Source organism: Erpetoichthys calabaricus, chromosome 14 (assembly GCF_900747795.2).
Source record: "Erpetoichthys calabaricus chromosome 14, fErpCal1.3, whole genome shotgun sequence".
NCBI classification, from domain to species: domain Eukaryota; kingdom Metazoa; phylum Chordata; class Cladistia; order Polypteriformes; family Polypteridae; genus Erpetoichthys; species Erpetoichthys calabaricus.
The window spans coordinates 11,521,383-11,539,984 of NC_041407.2; the positions used below are offsets into that span (position 1 = coordinate 11,521,383).

General features: G+C 41.8%; 1 protein-coding gene across 1 annotated transcript in view; it reads left to right on the forward strand.

Moving 5' to 3' along the window:
• The first annotated feature begins 9,103 nt into the window (after positions 1 to 9,103).
• The window catches only part of LOC114665353 (potassium-transporting ATPase alpha chain 2-like), a 40,345-nt gene continuing 30,846 nt past the window's right edge, over positions 9,104 to 18,602 (forward strand). The window contains exons 1-11 of the mRNA XM_051936539.1: positions 9,104 to 9,232; positions 9,488 to 9,628; positions 10,087 to 10,146; positions 12,059 to 12,262; positions 12,998 to 13,111; positions 13,342 to 13,476; positions 13,596 to 13,713; positions 13,796 to 14,064; positions 16,677 to 16,875; positions 16,968 to 17,077; positions 17,244 to 17,378. Of these exons, the coding sequence (XP_051792499.1) occupies positions 9,221 to 9,232; positions 9,488 to 9,628; positions 10,087 to 10,146; positions 12,059 to 12,262; positions 12,998 to 13,111; positions 13,342 to 13,476; positions 13,596 to 13,713; positions 13,796 to 14,064; positions 16,677 to 16,875; positions 16,968 to 17,077; positions 17,244 to 17,378 (1,497 nt within the window). The 5' untranslated portion in view covers positions 9,104 to 9,220. The remainder of the gene's footprint in view (positions 9,233 to 9,487; positions 9,629 to 10,086; positions 10,147 to 12,058; positions 12,263 to 12,997; positions 13,112 to 13,341; positions 13,477 to 13,595; positions 13,714 to 13,795; positions 14,065 to 16,676; positions 16,876 to 16,967; positions 17,078 to 17,243; positions 17,379 to 18,602) is intronic.

Below are 18,602 nucleotides of genomic sequence, written 5' to 3' on the forward strand. Positions count from 1 at the left end.
GGTAGTGTGGTGTCGTGGTTAAGGCTTTGGATGTGAAGCCCCGAGGTTGTGGATTCAAATGCCACTGGTGACACTGCGTGATGACGAACAAGTACAATACAATACAATTTATTTTTCTATAGCCCAAAATCACACAAGAAGTGCCGCAATGGGCTTTAACAGGCCCTGCCTTTCGACAGCCCCCCCAGCCTTGACTCTCTAAGAAGACAAGAAAAAGCTACTAAAAAAAAACCTTGTAGGGAAAAAATGGAGGAAACCTCGGGAAAGGCAGTTCAAAAAGAGACCCCTTCCCAGGTAGGTTGGGCATGCAGTGGGTGTCAAAAACAGGGGGTCAATACAACACAGCAGAACAAGTCACTTCATCCGCCTGGCCTCCATCTGAAAGAAATGTAACCAATTGTATCTGAAATGTTGTAAGTCACCTTCACTAAAGGCATCAGCCAAATAATAAGTAATAAAATGATTAAAGGGGGGAGAAAACTTTCGTGATCATTTATTGGCCGACAGTGTGGTGAAATGGTCATGCCTTTGGACTTCAAGACTTCACAGTCTGATGGTTGCGTGTTTAAATCCTGCTACTGACACCGTCTGACCATGAGCAAGCCACTTCACCTGATTGGGCTCCAATTTGGAAACACAAAATACGAAAAATGTCGGAGGTCGCCTTGTATGAGGATATCAGCCAAATGAGTAAATGTAAATGTACAATGATACAAACATCAAGAAAACCTGAACCCACCCTGTGTTATTGTATGCCACAAGAGTCCTTTCAAAATAAGAAACTCACCGGTATTTGATTCTCACCCATTCAGGGTTATTTCTGGAGCCTGTGTGGCCTGTAGGGGGCACACCAGCTCCCCAAACTCGACGCAGGCACAAGTTCAGAAACACACGTGTTTTTTTGGGTTTTTTTTTCTGTTGTGGGAAACACTTTCCTTCATTTCCCACCTGCACAGCACAGTTCAGCACAAGCAACAATAAATGAAGCACACAGCACTTTGTCTTCCCTTTCTCTCTTTCTCTGTCCTTCTTTGTTTTCCACCTCCACTCCTCCTCCAGCAAACTTAGTCACCTTCCTCCCGACTCCTTGGCTCCAGGAGCAGTGCCACCTTTTATGTAATACCTGGGAGTACTTCTGGTGGCCTGCTAGCGTGGTCACTTGTCATGATTAAGGGTTATGGCGTTGTGAGAATGATAATAACGATAACCAGCCATAACAGCATGTCCTACCATCCATTGAAAGAAGGAAGTAATATTGGATGGCAGCTGCCCGGATCAAAACAAGATAGATAAAAAAAATTGTATGCTTACAGGGGTTTAAATGTACACGTTACTTTTCTGCTTAAATGCTTGTTGTACACATACTGGTCTGCTTGCATAACATCTCTGTTGAAACAACCACTATATTTAAGCAGAAAATACTTCCTTAAACTCAAATGTTGGTGTAAACACTGTGTCTGCATTGGGAATTAGTTTTCTCTTTCTTTTCTGTATCAAGAACCTTTAACTTTAACTTTTGCTCCCGAGGTTACTGTACACTGAAAAACACACACGTGACCTGTCATGAAGAAAAAGTGCCCGGATAGGCAGTCAGAATAGACTTTATTGCACAGCATAGAAAACCATTGCAGAGCACATAAAGCCTGACTCAGTTCAATGAAGTGAGCCCCTTGCTCTGGGCGAGCCTCATATTTATTACAGTTCTTATCTCAAAATATCCCTGCTTCACACCCTTTCTTATCATCTCCTTTACATGGATTCTTACATGGCAAAAACTGATGTAGATAAATAAATACCATCTTAAATATCTAATGTTTGACTAGTGATTGAGGAAAAGTACCATGTGCTTGCACTTTGAAAATTAATATGAAAATGAATGCACTAATAGAGTGTCACACATAGTAACTAACAATATCGGCTATTTCAGTTCCCACAGCACTGAGAAGACATCCAGTGATTGCAACTGACTCCGCCCTTTCTGATCCAAGGACTATAAATTCGAGGTGCTCCCTTGAAGGTGCTGTCTCATTTAGACGAAGGCATGAAACAGAGGGCCACTCTAGACCTGACAAACCAATAGAGAAGGCATTGCAGCCCTCTCTTTTCGGTTTGTTTGTTTGTGCCACCGAGTGCTACCTCTCCTGCATTCAGTCCCATTATTAAGTGGGATGGCTCAACTGGTACCCCAACATTTATTTTGGATCCCGCATGACCACAATGATTATAAACACGCACCTCTGTACCCATAGGAAAATTTTACTTCTCAAAGGCTGGTTTTGGATGGCTCAACAAACTTCAAACAGATTCTCATTTATGTTGGGGAGAGCCCATTGTGGCTTGCAGCGGGGCATAACAGCACCCCAGACACAACTACCTCATCTGCAGTCCTGGGTTCAAATCCAATTATTTTATTTAATAATAAAGTGTACCTTTTGCAGGCTTTTTCCAACAGAGTCATAAGCCTTTTCCCACAGAACAACCCAGCACAGCAGTTCTTTACACTCCTGCTCCTTCTGTTCTCTTCCAGGTGAGTGCTGCCCATCTCCTCTCCTGATGCCAACTCCCTGAGCCAAGTGGAGAGCTCTTTTTTTAACTCCTTGATTCCAGGCATACTTCTGTAGCTCAGTCTATTACCTCTGGGAAATGCTTCCAGGTCAAGACCACAATGGTCCTTGGACAGTCAATATACTCTCCATTGGAACATTTTACTGCTGAAATGTTGATCTTTGATGGCTCATGAGACTTATAAGAGATTCTCATTTATGTTTCATTTAGGAATCAAATTTGTCACAGATGTTTCTCCTAAAATTCCTTAGAAGACATAGCTTTAGAGAAAAAGGAGACACGAGGAACAACTGAGGTCAAGGGATAAAAACTTGAGAATGTGTTGTGAAAAGCATGTTTTATTTTGTGAGATCTCTTTCTAGTCTTGTTTTCATCTCTTTCATGACTTTGTATTTTTTTTTTATGTATTATTGGACTGATGCCTTCATCCAAGGTGTCTTACAATATCTGAGACACAATCAGTTACAGTTCTTTTGTTTTGATAATTGGCACAGGCAGGTGAAATGACTTGCTAATGGACACATAGTGGTGTCAGTAGTGGGATTGGAATCCACAACCTCAGAATTTGAAATGCAAAGTCATAACCACTGTGCCACATTGCCTGCTTTTCTTTTTCTTCCAGAATGAATATGATCTAACTGGAGCACAGCAACATAAATTTCTGCAACTAAAAGTACTATTCAGAAGCAAGGACTACAGCTTTGTAATCCTAGTAAAATGTTTTATTACTACTTTCTATACATGTCACCAAATATTACTGAGCACACAATGCAAATACTTTCAAATTATATATATATATATATATCTTCTTCTTCTTCTTTCAGCTGCTCCTATTAGGGGTTGCCACAGCCGATCATCTTTTCCCATCTCTTCCTGTCCACTGCATCTTGTTCTGTTACACCCATCACCTCCATGTCTTCTCTCACCACATCCATAAACCTCTTCTTAGGTCTTCCTCTAATCATTTTGCCTGACAGCTCTATCCTTAGCATCCTTCTCCCAATATACCCAGCATCTCTCCTCTGCACATGTCCAAACCAATGCAATGATGCCTCTCTGACTTTGTCACCAAACTGTCCAATCTGAGCTGACCTTCTAATGTGCTAATTTCTAATCCTGTCCATCTTCGTCACCCCCAATGCAAATCTTAGCATTTTTAACTCTGCCACCTCCAGCTCTGTCTCCTGCTTTCTGGTCAGTGCCACCATCTCCAACCCATATAACATAGCTGGTCTCACTACCGTCCTGTAGACCTTCCCTTTCACTCTTGCTGATACCCGTCTGTCGCAAATCACTCCTGACACTCTTCTCCACCCACTCCACCCTGCCTGCACTCTCTTTATCACCTCTCTTCCACAATCCCCATTACTCTGTACTGTTGATTCCAAGTATTTAAACTCATCCACCTTCGCCAACTCTACTCCCCTCATCCTCACCATTCCACTGACCTCCCTCTCATTCACACACATGTATTCTGTCTTGTTCCTACTGACCTTCATTCCTCACCTCTCCAAAGCAGATCTCCACCTGTCCAGGGTCTCCTCAACCTGCTCCCTACTCTCACTACAGATCACAACAAACATCATAGTCCACAGGGACTCCTGTCGAAACTCGTCTGTCAACCTGTTCATCACCATTGCAAGTAAGAAAAGGGCTCAGAGCCGATCCATGATAATTTTTATAATAATTTTTTGCATTTATATAGCGCTTTTCTCACTATTCAAAGCGCTTAGCAATGCAGGTTAAGGGCCTTGCTTAAGGGCCCAACAAAGCAGAGTCCCTTTTGGCATTTACGGGATTCAAACCGGCAACCTTCCGATTGCCAGTGCAGATCCCTAGCCTCAGAGCCACCACTCCGCCTGGTGTAATCTCACCTCTGTCACTCCTACCGCAGACCTCACCACTGTCACACTTCCCTCGTACATATCCTGTACAACTCTTACATACTTCTCTGCCACTCCCGACTTCCTCATACAATACCACAGCTCCTCTCAAGGCACCCTGTCATTTGCTTTCTCCAGGTCCATAAAGACACAATGCAACTCCTTCTGGCCTTCTCTATATTTCTCCATCAACATCCTCAGAGCAAACATCATATATGTGGTGCTCTTTCTTGGTAAGAAACCATATTGGAGTTGCACGGTGGTGCAGGGGGTACCACTGCTGCCTCGCAGTTAGAAGACCTGGGTTCCCTTCCAGGGCCCTCCCTGCATGGAGTTTGCATGTTCTCCCCGTGTCTGCGTGGGTTTCCTCCGGGTACTCCGGTTTCCTCCCACAGTCCAAAGACATGCAGGTTAGGAGCATAGGCGATTCTAAATTGTCCCTGGTGTGTGGGTGTGTGTGTATGCCCTGCAGTGTGCTGACACCCTGCCTGGGGTTTGTTTCCTGCCTTGGCCCTGTGTTGCCTGGGATTGTCTCCAGCAGACCCGCGTGACCCTGTAGTTAGGATATAGTGGGTTGGACAATGGATAGATGGATAGAAACCATACTGCTGCTCACTAATCATCACCTCCCATCTTAACCGAGCTTCCACTACTCTTTCCCATAACTTCACGCTGTGGCTCATCAATTTTATCCCCGTGTAGTTACTACAGTTCTGCACATCCCCCTTATTCTTAAAAATCGGCCCCAGTACACTTCTTCTCCACTTGTAAGGCATATACATATCAAAATATGAGCCCTTTGTGTGACTTTGCTGAGATCTCCACTGAAACTCAAGAGGAGACCTTTGTGAGAATTTTGGGGTATTTTTTTCTCCAGAGAAAAATTGGAGAAGCAGGAGACAAAAAAAAATATCTCCACTTTACTTCTCTCTGATCTCATTGTTTTTGAGGAGAAACCAAAAAGATATTAAGGGGATCACTTTTTGGATTTTTTCATTCCTATGGTAGGTGCCAATGATTAGAACCTACTTTGGGAGTATGCAGGTGGACCTAACTGTCTTATTTCAACTGCAGATATCGAGGGTCTGGTGTTCTCTTTGCTATTGATGTGTGTGTTGTCGTCATGCCACAATCAAAAGAACCCCCTAAGGCCCTAAGAAACAAGGTCTGACAAGCGGTTTAAAATGATTGCCAAATTTTTTTTGGAATCAATCATATCATTCCATGTCCTGTCATTCCACTGTAGTGACAACTACCTTCGAGTGGCGTAGAGTTCAAACAACAGTTGATTTATCCAGGATTGGCTGGCCAAGAAAATTCAGCCGAAGATGTGACCATTTGTTACTAAGAAATCTTCAAGAACTCCAAAACAGGATTTGCAGGTAATTATTGCAACAGCTGGTGTCAAAGTGCATTCATTTACAACAGGAAAGAGGTGACACAAATGTGACCTGCATGAGAGGTGTACCTTGGCTGCCTAAAAAGAACATCAGAGCAGGACAACAGTTTGCTATTGAATGTCCAAGATAAAGACCAGGTGTTCTAGAAGAATGTGCTCTAGACAAAGGAATCAAAGAGAGACAGCTGTCTGGCCACAGTAACAGTAGACATTTATGACACAAACCAGAGACAGCATTTTGGGAGAAGAAGCAAATACCAGCTGTGAAGCATGATGGTTGAAATACCAGGGTTGGCATTGATTTGCTGGCTCAGGGCCTGGGCAGCTTGTTGTCATCAAGCTAACTATGAATTCTGCATCGTTTTGAAGTTTTCCTGAGGAGAATGGGAGGCCATCTGTCCAAAGATTGAAGTTGAACCAGAAATGGACCTTTCCAGCATGATAATGATGTGAAGCACACTAGCAAATCCACCAAGGAATGGATGAAGGAATAGAGGGTTATGGACTTTCCTTGATTTGAATCTTTTGGAAATGTTCTCGGGTTGTGAGGGCAGAGTGGGGTTTGAAACGAGCAGGACATGCAAGAAAACCTACAAACATCTTCCAAGTGAAGAAATTCTGCATAGAGAAGTGGTCAAAAATGTCACCGATTTGAATGATGCAAAGAAATTGCTTCGCCACGAAACTATCCCATCTGTCTGCTAACCTGCTGACTGAGTGTAAGGTCACAGGGAGTTCATCATTTCATGGTAGTGCTAGGGGCTAGGCAGAACTCACCATTGGATGGTGTGCCAGTCCATCACAGAACACTCTTGGAAATCACTTGTCTGTACCTGTAGGCACTGTCTGCAAGGAAGTCAGCTGTTTGCCAGTTCCAACCAAAGTGTTGAGAAAGTCAACAATTCCTTACTTTTTCACGTTACTGTATTTAAATTTAATTGAGTTCTTCTACGCCTTCATTGCCCATGTTCTGTTAATATAGGGGCCACTGTGTGCACATCTGCGGGAAAGTCAGTCAAACGCAGGACACATTGACTCTTACTGAGAATTTGCGGTGGGCCATCTACACTGACATGAAGGAGTGCCTGCAGGGGGTGAAAGAGCAGGGGGTGGGGGGGAGAGCCCTGCATGCGATCCTATACAATTATGTTTAGCCTATATAAGCTTTATTTTTTAATTTATTGTTTTCTATAGATACAATGTTAAAGTAGGGCGGCACGGTGGCGCTGCTGCCTCGCAGTTAGGAGACCCGGGTTCGCTTCCCGGGTCCTCCCTGCATGGAGTTTGCATGTTCTCCCCGTGTCTGCGTGGGTTTCCTCTGCGCGCTCCGGTTTCCTCCCATAGTCCAAAGACATGCAGGTTAGGTGGACTGGCGATTCTAAATTGGCCCTGGTGTGTGTTTGGTTCCTGCCCTGTGTTGGCTGGAATTGGCTCCAGCAGACCCCCGTGACCCTGCGTTCGGATTCAGCGGGTTGGAACATGGATGGATGTTAAAGTATAAGTTTATTATTATTATTATGATTATTATCCTTTCATCCATCCATCCATCCATCCAAACAAATCCAAATTGTATTATCTACTGTTGAATTCTGCTCTGTACTTGTAATTTTTCTATTGCACTATTATAATGTATTGAGGATTACTTGTGTTCTGTTCTGTGTATTTTATTGTGTTTACCCCACTCTTTTTTTTGACACCCACTGCATGCTCAAACTACCTGGAAAGGGGTCTCTCTCTGAATTGAATATTCCCAAGGTTTCTTCCATTTTTTTTCCCTACAAGGGTTTTTTTGGGGATTTTTCCTGTTTCTTCTTAGAGAGTCAAGCCTGGGGGACTGTCAAAAAGCAGGGCCTGTTAAAGCCCATTGTGACACTTCTTGTGTGATTTTGGGCTATACAAAAATAAATTATATTGTATTGTATCCTTTCATCTTCTCTACCTGTTATCCAGGTCTTCTTCTTCTTCTTATTATTATTATTATTATTATTGTTGTTATTGTTGACATGGATGAAACATAGTGCTTTAGTAATAATACCTATATTAGTGACACTTGGGAGTACACTCTTAAAATCAAACACTGGTTTTTAATGGCATTTTATGGATCTTTACTGGGTTGTGTGGTTCCTCGTTGAGCCTTTGTTTGACAAACGACCTTTTCATTCAGTGTTCATTGCATATGAAGCTGTTTTTTCCTGCATTGAAAAGCTCCCAAATATGTAGAAACAAATGAAATCTTCAACGCATAGTAGGCTATAGGATAATAACAATGAAAACCTGGACTTCCATCCATTTGCCAACCCGCTGAATCCTAACACAGGGGTCTGCTAGAGCCAATCCCAGCCAACAAAGGGCGCAAGGCAGGAACCAGTTCCGGGCAAGGCGCCAACTCACTGCAGGGCACACACACACACACACACCAGGGCCAATTTAGAATCGCCAATCCACCTAACCTGCATGTCTTTGGACTGTGCTTGGTGTGTGTGCCCTGTGGTGGGCTGGCGCCCTGCCTGGGGTTTGTTTCCTGCCTTGAGCCCTGTGCTGGCTGGGATTGGCTCCAGCAGACCCCTGTGACCCTGTTTAATGGATAGAGCGTGTTGGATAATGGATGGATGTACATCTACGTCCTGGATATTTACTGTATGGAGCCTGTTAACGAATCTAACCATGTTTAGTTCCCAAAAGAACCACCCACATAAGTTCAAGAGAGGTCTTTTTATTTATTTACACCAGTAACACGTCTCCATGTCGCCGTGTCGTGACTAGATGGTAACAAATTTATGATGATTCCTGATGATAAAAGGTGTCTCGCTGCATATACAGTGACGCAGTTGAGTTGTTCTGGATCGGTTGTATTCTGCTAGCGTGCCGATCCTTAAAGATTTCTGCTTTACGCACACATGAAGAACTTTCCAAAGGAGACCAAAGGAGAAATGGCAGATGTAAAGAGCCCTGCTCAGAATGAACTGCTTCTTTATCAAGCAATGGAACCTGCACAAAATCCAGCAAAGTGCCATTAAACAACCAGTATATCCAATACGCTTTTCACTGGTGTAAACAAAACAAAAGTTACCTTTACATTTACAGTTTACATTAAGGATGGCGTTAAATGTAAAGTACAGCCTGTTCACATTTTTTGCAGCGTTTAACGAAGCATCCCAAAAGCCAGTGGCAACCAGAGAGAACCAGAATGTTTGCGCATTTGAACAGGTATGAGGACAGATGACAGATGACTGAAGCTATACCTACCTACCGGGAGGTATAAATGAGAGCGCGTCTCACCGGCTCATCTGCACTTTTCGAAGGACTCGACAGGAAGCAGGCAGCCTACTAAGTCACAGACTGGAGAACCGGAACATTCCACGATCTGCAAATCATGACTACGGAGGTTTGTTCGTCTTTCATATCATAAGGCGATTGCAATTTTCTTGATTTGCACTCCACCTTCTGCATTCAAATCACAGGATGCTTTTTTTTTTTTGTAAATTCTTTTATTTGTTTGCAAATTCTTGTAAATTCCATCTGGTATTTTTGAACTTTGCATGCGTGTCCTCAAATTTTAAATGCTCAAAAAATATTAATACGACAATTTTTTTCTGCAAGTGGAGCTGTTGTTTAACGACTGAACTTTTTTCATTTCCAGAAATCCGAAGTGTTTATGGTGGAGCCGCTCAACAGGGGCAACGTGAGCAAAAAGAAAAATAGGTTTTCTCTTTCCAGCATCATGACGCGAGTACGTCGTAGAGGTGGGAAGATGGAAAACATGAAGAGAGAAGTAGAAATAGTAAGTGTCAAATCGAAAAGTTAATTTCGTAAAAATGGCATTCGGAAAGGTAAATGAAGTTAGAAAAACAACTACTACACGACATTGCTATACACATAAAGATATACTTCAATGTTGTACTGGATGTTCTGGAAGTTATCAAGTAGACAAGCGTCCAGCGCCTTCGAGGCTTTACTTGTCCGTTAGTACTCAATAAAAAAGTACTCACTGAATCTAAATCAAGTGAAAAACATCATGTTTTCTTTTTATCAAGCTTTATACAATATGCAGCTTTGCCTTTTAAGAAATTGTTACCTTTGCGCAGGCAAGCGGTTAGAATCGTATAGGCTACCTGCTGAACCGTTACGTTAAGATCCGTGAGGTCGCGAGCAGAGACTCTAGTTTTTATGTTTATTGTTTTACAGTTTACTTCATCAAGCAATATTTGTTTAAAGAGTTATTGTCCTTGTTTCGTATAGAATGACCATCGTCTTTCCATCGAAGAGTTGGAAAAGAAATATGCAACCGACATAAAAGTGGTAAATATGTGTTTCATTTATTACTCTAGTGAAACATCAAGCAAAATGACACCTTTTATTGGCTAACCAAAAAGATTACAATATGCAAGCTTTCGAGGCAACTCAGGTCCCTTCTTCAGGCAAGATATGATACAGAAACTGGAGTTCCCTGTGTTTATATACACCCTAGGACAAGAAACAACATTGGTAACTCTTTAATGAGAAATCTTATATGTAAAAAATTAATAGACTCCTTCAGGCTAGGGTACATTTAACAAGAGAGAAGAACAATAAAAGGTGTAATTTTGCTTGACTTTTCACTACATTCATAATGGCTAACACGGTACAACACCCTAGTACTATTTATTACTCTGTAATTTTGGGAAGATATTGAAGGTTTTATTATAGCGCAGCACAGGTGAAGTGACTTGCTTATGGTCACACAATGTCAGTAACCACAACTTCAAGTTCTGAAATGCAAATCCTTCACTACAATGCCAGACTATTTTCGTCTTGATAGATGATAAGCTCTAGCAAAATTTGTTCAACCATTTTTTTTTTTTTTTTAGAATGGGTGGAGATCATACTTATCTAACATGTCCAAACCTTGCGACCCGAGAATTACGCCGTTACTTCAATGCTTTGTTGGATTTTCCGGCAGCTTTGCTATTAACAAGAGCACTTCCACCCATTGGGACGGTGCAAAATAATTTGAACGTTGAAAATGTCGTTCCCGAGTTCGACATAGATTTGGAAGTGGCTATTTTAGCTGCAGGGCGCGTGGCGTAGTGAAGTCTGCATGTTCTCTCCGTGTCTGCGTCGCTTTCAATTCAAAAACATGCAGGTTAGGTGAATTGGCGATTCAAAATTGGCCCTAGTTTGTGTGCGTTTGTGTGTGTGTGTGTGTGCCCTGCGATGGACTGGCGCCCTGGCATGCCTTGAGCCCTATTAGCCGGGATGGACTCCAGCAAACCCTGTTCAGGACTAAGTGGGTTAGTAAAATGACTGATTGACGGTTTTAGCCGCATCCCCGATCTAGATTATGGCAAAATTACTTAACAGCTCGCGCAATGGCTGTGCGCTTGAGTTTATAGAAGATACGCGGCGGTACATCAAACATTTTCAAATCAGCGCATGTAATCGGTGTGACTTAAGTCTGTTATTTTTATTAATAATCATCCATCCACCGGTTTTCTAAACCCATTTTATCCATAGCCTCGGTGGATCTGGAGATGATCCCAACAGGGTCAATCGTATTATTATTATTATTATTACTATTATTATTATCCATTCATTCATCCATCCGTCTTCTTAACTCACTTATCCAGGTATTATTATTATTATTATTATTATTATTATTATCCATTTATCCATCTGTCTTCTCAACACACTTATCCAGGTATTATTATTATTTTTTTTTTCCAAGATGTAAGGACATTCCTATAACTCCGAAATGCCGCTAAACTTAATGTGTATACACAGCCTAAAGCGATGATTTTCAGAGATAAGTGGTGAGCTGCTTTTGATCTTTCTGTTGTCACATTATATTTCGCCCAATCTATAGGGGTACCTGTTTTTCTCCTGATGCTGCTGGGATTCCGCCGCATGACGGATTATGGGATAGTAATTAGACTATTTTACAAATCAACAGTGTCTTCACTTCACTAGCATCAATATAAAAGCTTCATCATCTTGGGCAGTCCATCCGTCTTCTTAACTCGCTTATCCAGGGCAGGGTCGGGAGGCCGTTGTGGAGCCGAACCAGCAATCAAGACGACGTATAGGCGCAATCAGGAATAATCCCTGGACAAGGGAGTCACTGAATACAGAATATACTATATACTCGTATTGATGCACTTTGTGTCACTCTCAGCATCTATTTTTAAGATTCCTAAACTGTCACTCTTCTGATTTTTAATTTGTATGTGTTTAGGGTCTGTCGCCAGCAGATGCTGCAGAACGACTCGATCGATATGGTCTAAATAAGCTGACTCCACCAAAAGGCACACCAGAGATTGTAAAGTTCACGAAGTTGTTGCTTGGAGGCTTTCAGATACTCTTTTGGATTGGTTCTATCTTGTGTTTCATTGCCTATGGATTGCAGGTTTCGTCTGATCCAACAAGCCCCAGAGATAACGTAAGTATATAAAATACGTCCGTTAACAATGTAATTGAATGAATCGTATATATTTCAAAATATTTTATATGCAAATTAATGTATCCTTATTGTGCAGTCTCCTCAGGAGACTGAATATTACCCATCCTGGAATATTTCAAAACATGGCATACAGTAGATAGATAGATAGATAGATAGATAGATAGATAGATAGATAGATAGATAGATAGATAGATAGATAGATAGATAGATAGATAGACTGCGGTGGGCTGGCGCCCTGTCCAGGGTTTGTTTCCTGCCTTGCGCCCTGTGTTGGCTGGGATTGGCTCCAGCAGACCCCCGTGACCCTGTAGTTAGGATATAGCGGGTTGGATAGATAGATAGATAGATAGATAGATAGATAGATAGATAGATAGATAGATAGATTAGTGTATTTTGCAATACAAACCCTTAGAGCGCAGCACAGCTGGCCAGTCAGTCTCTCCCTACATGGCTATAACTTCTCCACGTTTGTGCCTACCGAGGTCTTCACAGAGACGTAGCTAGGGTTTTCAGTGCCCGGGGACAACTGAAGATTTCGCGCACCCTCCTGTTAGCCAAAATGCAATGGGGAACATCAATTCGGCGTCCCCTGGATGCTACACCCGGGGACAGATGTCCCCCTTGCCCCCCAAACCACCCCCCCCCCCCCAGCTACGCCACTGTGTCTTCAGTGCTTTTTGGAATTTTTCATTGTGACATTTCCTTTTTTTTCAGTTGTATCTTGGTATCGTCTTGGTTGGTGTCGTAGTGATGACTGCATTATTTGCCTATTATCAAGAAGCAAAAAGCACCAATATTATGGCTGGGTTCAAGAATATGGTACCTCAGGTGAGGGCAATTTGAAATCCAAGTATTTGAATGCATTCTCAGCTCGGTCCTTAGTCATCAAGGTGAGGTAGAAGGGAGAAAGCAGTTGACAGGAGAAGTGCGTGACTCTAACTTTATTGGGAATTGAGCCTGTAGTCTCCACAATGATGCAGTCTATATACAGTATTTTGTTCTCCTGCGGAATGTGCCTAACAGTATTTCTTTGCATTATTTTGTTCTTATGTTTATAGCAAGCGTGTGTGATACGTGGAGGCTCAAAACTGCAGATAAACGCCACTGAGCTGGTTATAGGAGATATCGTAGACATCAAAGGAGGCGATCGGGTGCCAGCAGATCTCAGGCTCTTTGCTGGCCGTGGCTGCAAGGTATAATGATTAAAAAAAAAACAACTCACGCAATATAAACTTCCATTGCACATGTTTACTGTTTGATTTCCAAGCTAAACGCAGTATCATTAAAACGATTTTTTGAAAATGTCTCCTAGGTGGACAATTCATCATTGACTGGAGAGTCTGAGCCGCAAGCCAGGTCATCCGAGTTAACCCACGAGAACCCTCTGGAAACCAAAAATATCGCCTTTTACTCAACGACCTGTTTGGAAGGTGAAGCTGCTGGAGGCTCAGTGTACTTTATGTATTTATTTATTTATTTATTTATTTTACAACTCACTTTTTGATTCTGCAGGCACGGCCTCTGGAATTGTTATCAACACTGGAGACAACACGGTCATCGGGAGAATTGCGTTTTTGGCGTCTGGTGTAGAGAACGAGAAGACGCCCATCGCCATTGAGATCGAGCACTTTGTCCACATGATCAGCGCCCTTGCCCTGTTTGTGGGTTTCCTCTTCTTGTTCATTTCTTTAGGAATGGGCTACAACATCCTGAACGCCATCATCTTTTTCATCGGCATTGTCGTGGCTTATGTACCAGAAGGACTTTTAGCAACGGTCACAGTAAGAATCCCCTTTTTTAATGACAGATAAATCTTTAGATTGCACGCGTCCTGGAAAAGGACGTTTTGTGTAATAACAAAATGAAAGATGGGGACTTTTGAAATTCGTGATGGTGGAATCTGTAAATATGCTGCTTTTAGATCAGAACGCTAGATCGTCACCGTGGACTGAAATAAAGAGTTGGTGCAATAGAAAAGTGTCAGGGCATCAGAAAATATAATGACGTTTCTTAACATATTGCGTTTAACTGGATAAATCCGTCTGCTAAATCAATCAATCAATTAGTCAATCAATAATGTACATTAGAGAGGAGCTTCAGATACTGTAAGAATAAAAAGTGGCGTCTTACAGACAGGCGAAGCGAATTTTCCGCATGGCAGCGTAAGAGATCAGACAGACTTCACTCGCTCAAGAAATACATATTTGTTTTATAACGTTATATTTTTCCTAACTAACTAAATTAAGTACACCCAATTTAAAAATAACAGCGTTTTTACTAAATATATGTATATTACATTAACTTGGTGATATTAACTAATCCACATGTAAATTACTTCAGTAACTCACTCAGGTTATTTGAAGCTAGCAATTAGCATTCAAACAGAATTTATTCAAACCACCATTTATAATATATCAGCACAAGTAAATAATATGCTACACTTTTTCATGAAAACTGTAATGCTTTTATACATTACTTTAAGGTAATATCAAATAAATACATAAATTTAAAGGGGTGTTCATAAGAGATATGATTTGCCTGACAAGGTAGACGTACATAATAAACAAGAAGAGTTAGGCCTGGTATTTGAAATATTAAAATGTGTGCTTCAAGCTAAATGTTGAAAGTCTAAATATATTCTCAAACAGAAATTTGTCATTGTCACCACCTAGAGGTCCATGGTGAACCCCTTGTAAATGATCAATAACCAAAAATTAACTTTGTAATCACTGACCTAGAAAGAGTCTAAAACAATACCTCACGTGCTTATGTTTGATGTTTGTTATTTTAAACCTTCTGGGAGTGACTCTTAGAGGACTAGGACCACCAACAAAGCATTAAATATCAAAGATATGGTTATATTGAGGATCAGCAATCTTGAAATTGTATATAACGACACTTGTTATTACTGATCCCCATATTTTCAAAGTTTGGTGAAAAGAAAGTAACTTTGACCCCTTGAATCCCACTATAGGGTGAACCTCTGGGGTCAGTTGACGAGGCATACACAACTTCAAGTCCATCTGATCATTTTTGCAGGAGATGATTTATGCTTTACCCTAATAGGTTGTCATTTCCTGCCCAAAAATATGATCCAATAATGCCCTAGAAAATGTGGGCCAAAAAATGGGGCTGATAGATGGCACTAAAGAATCAGTGTCAGTACATTACAAGCAAACAGTCATTTGGGTTTACAATGCAGTCGACAGGCGCCGGGGGCTTGAAATCAGATCAGATTAGATAAATAAATGATTTGTAGAAATTATTTATTTTTTATGGGTGTGAGACCTGGTATAGTATAAAAGGTAGTACTGGTCATTGGTTTGAAAATGTTAAGAATCAAAACATCAGTGCAAGAACAAGTCGTATATAATACAGGAAAATAAGGGATTTTAACTTCTGTCCACCCAGGGACACCAACAATATTGTAAGAATATATGGAAGGAATCCAATGGATGGGCTTGGTTTGAGCTCTCTCAGGGGAGCCAAATTAATGTAGGAAACTGAGGGAGTTTAACTTCTGCCCACCTAGGGAAGCCAAATTATTGTAGGAAGTGATGCGTGGATGTGACGTTAAGCAATCAGTTAATTATTTAATGATCAATTTTTTCCTTGGGCAATGCCAATAATTAATTCAACAGCTGAGCAAGGCTCCTCTTTTATTTTCCTTACTTTTCTCTGCAGAAAGGGATTTCTGGCCATTAGACTTTTATCAGGGTAACTGAAGCCCACTCGTTTTAGGAAACAGAGTAATACAACTTACTGATAAACAGAAGTATTATGGAAATACGTCAACATAGAGGACAGGTCATGAGACAGACAAACATCTAACACAGAGTGACATTTTTATGAGGCGGGTTCTTCTGATGGTCTGCAGAGGGAAAGAGGACAAAGAGTTAGAGTACAGCGCCATCCCCCTGTCCGGCGGAGAAACACGTTTATTTGAGCCCGTAAATTGTCTCCCATGCGCACGTGTGTGACAAAGTCTAAAATGAAAGTCCACTGGGGTGCCTTTTTGCCTGAAGGAGGGGTCCGCTCAACTCTGATGTACCCGTTTGTTATTAGATGAAGTACAGAGCTGACCACAGTGTTAGTCCAAAATACAGTTCAGCCAATCACTCTGGAATGCAAGTGAGGAATTGGAGCAGAATGTCTACATGCCTGTTAAATCTGTGTGCCACAGAACCCTAGCAAAATGGGCAATGCCCACTTTGTCCTTCATCAAAGCGGTTTAAAAAGTAGCTTGTGTAGCATCAGAGTTTGCTGAAATCCTTTCATGAAAGATGGAGATCATTCTCTCTAGGCAGAGGCTTCTCAAAGCCATGAAATGGAATAGCTTCTGTCGTCAAGCCCAAAGGTGCGCTTGAACTCTGAACCCCATGTGTCGTTGCAGGTGTGCCTGTCTCTCACTGCTAAAACGATGGCTAAGAAGAACTGTCTGGTGAAGAATCTCGAGGCTGTGGAAACTCTTGGCTCCACGTCTGTCATCTGCTCTGATAAAACCGGAACACTGACACAGAACAGAATGACAGTGGCCCACATGTGGTTTGATAAATACGTCCACACTGCAGATACATCGGAAGAGATGACAGGTAAGCTACTTGGAAGAGTTGGGTCAATATTTTATTAAAATATAAGATTTGTGTTTGTACACAGTAAGTAAAAAATTGGTCTTCCATTTTAGGAGAACAATTCGATATGTCTTCCAAAACCTGGACAGCTCTTGGCCAGGTTGCCTCACTTTGTAATCGAGCTGTGTTTAGAGGAGGCCAAGAAGATAAACCCATCAGCAGGGTAGGTCTCAAAAAGACATCATTTAATCTTTAATTGTGAGGCTGCTTGATATCGAGTTGATGCCCCATCTAGGTTTGGTCCTTGTGACTATGGACAGCAGATGGTTGAGCCAAAAAGAAACCGGCCAATGGAGACATGATGATAATTTTGACTGTGGTGTTTTCAGAGAGAAGTGGAAGGAGACGCATCGGAAACAGCCCTTCTTAAATTCACGGAGATGGTACTCGGTAATGTCGCAGGTATCCGGGATCAGAACCCGAAGGTCGCTGAAATCCCTTTCAACTCGACAAACAAGTTTCAGGTAAATCAATGAAGTGAGGTTTAAGGGTGGTTGAAAGTTTGTTGTGATGGCCGTCTCTCTTCTGGCTTTATATTCCCAAAGATGCTTATGGGATGAGGCTTACTGACATTTCTCCAACTTGTCCCACTTCCTCCACCCCAAAGATGTGCATCTTTAAATGTTGCCCATAATTTGTTGTTGCTGCTGGTGTACCTTTTTTTGGTGGAATCCCACCCACCCAAACTTCTGTCTTGTGCCAATTGCTGTTAGTATGCTGTTTAATTGACAGGAACTGTGATGGAACGCAGAATTCAGAAGTGCAGGGCTGGAGAGATGCACACAAAGCTCTGTGGCACAGGAATTACCATCACTAAAACACAGTTCCATGGCTCAAGCCCCATTAGCACATATTTGTGTGAGGTTCCTCTCAGTATTCAGTGATTCCTCTCAAATGGCAAACATGTGGAAGTTATGTGAAATGGTGGGTTTCGTCTGACCCCGGATTAGTGAGTGTGTAGGTGCGTGTGTGTCTGTATGCTTGCTTTAAACATTAGGATGTGTTTCTTCACATAGTAAACCAGAGACATATGGAATTAAAGACCAAGTAGTGTAGGTGACAGTAGGACTTTAGGGGTCTTCAAAACTCAACTTGATGTTACTTTGGAAGAATTCAATGGATAGGCCTGGTGAGCTTTGTTGGGCTGAATGGCCTGTTCTCATCCAATTTTTCTAATGTTCTAATGTCTGGCACCAGTTCTTAAAGGATTGGATGGATGGTATGCAAATAAACGAGACTTTAGTGAATGAGAAGCTCAGCAATGTGTTGTAGGTTGTAGGCAGGCACCCAGTGTGGCAGAGAAGGGCTTTACATTACAGGAATTCACTAACGCTGTGGGAATCCGGAGGAAAGTACCAAGACATGGAGTTAAAGCAGACAACTTTGACAACGTGTAAGAAGTAACCGGATGAGATACTGGAACAACTTAGCCTTTAGCTAAACAATCAAGCTTGATGGACTGAATGGTCTCCTGTCGTTCGTCAACTTTCTTAAGTTCTTAATGGAAAAATTGTTTTCTGGAAACACTGGATGGGTGTGGAGCAGCAGTTTGCCACATTTTACCTCTACTACCTTACAGCTCCAGAAGTCTGAATTTATTTGTCATCTTGGGAAGTGTGTGTTTTTAGATTTTGTGCTCTCCCTGCATTTCTGTAACTTCTTTCCAGGTACTCCCATTTCTCAGTCCC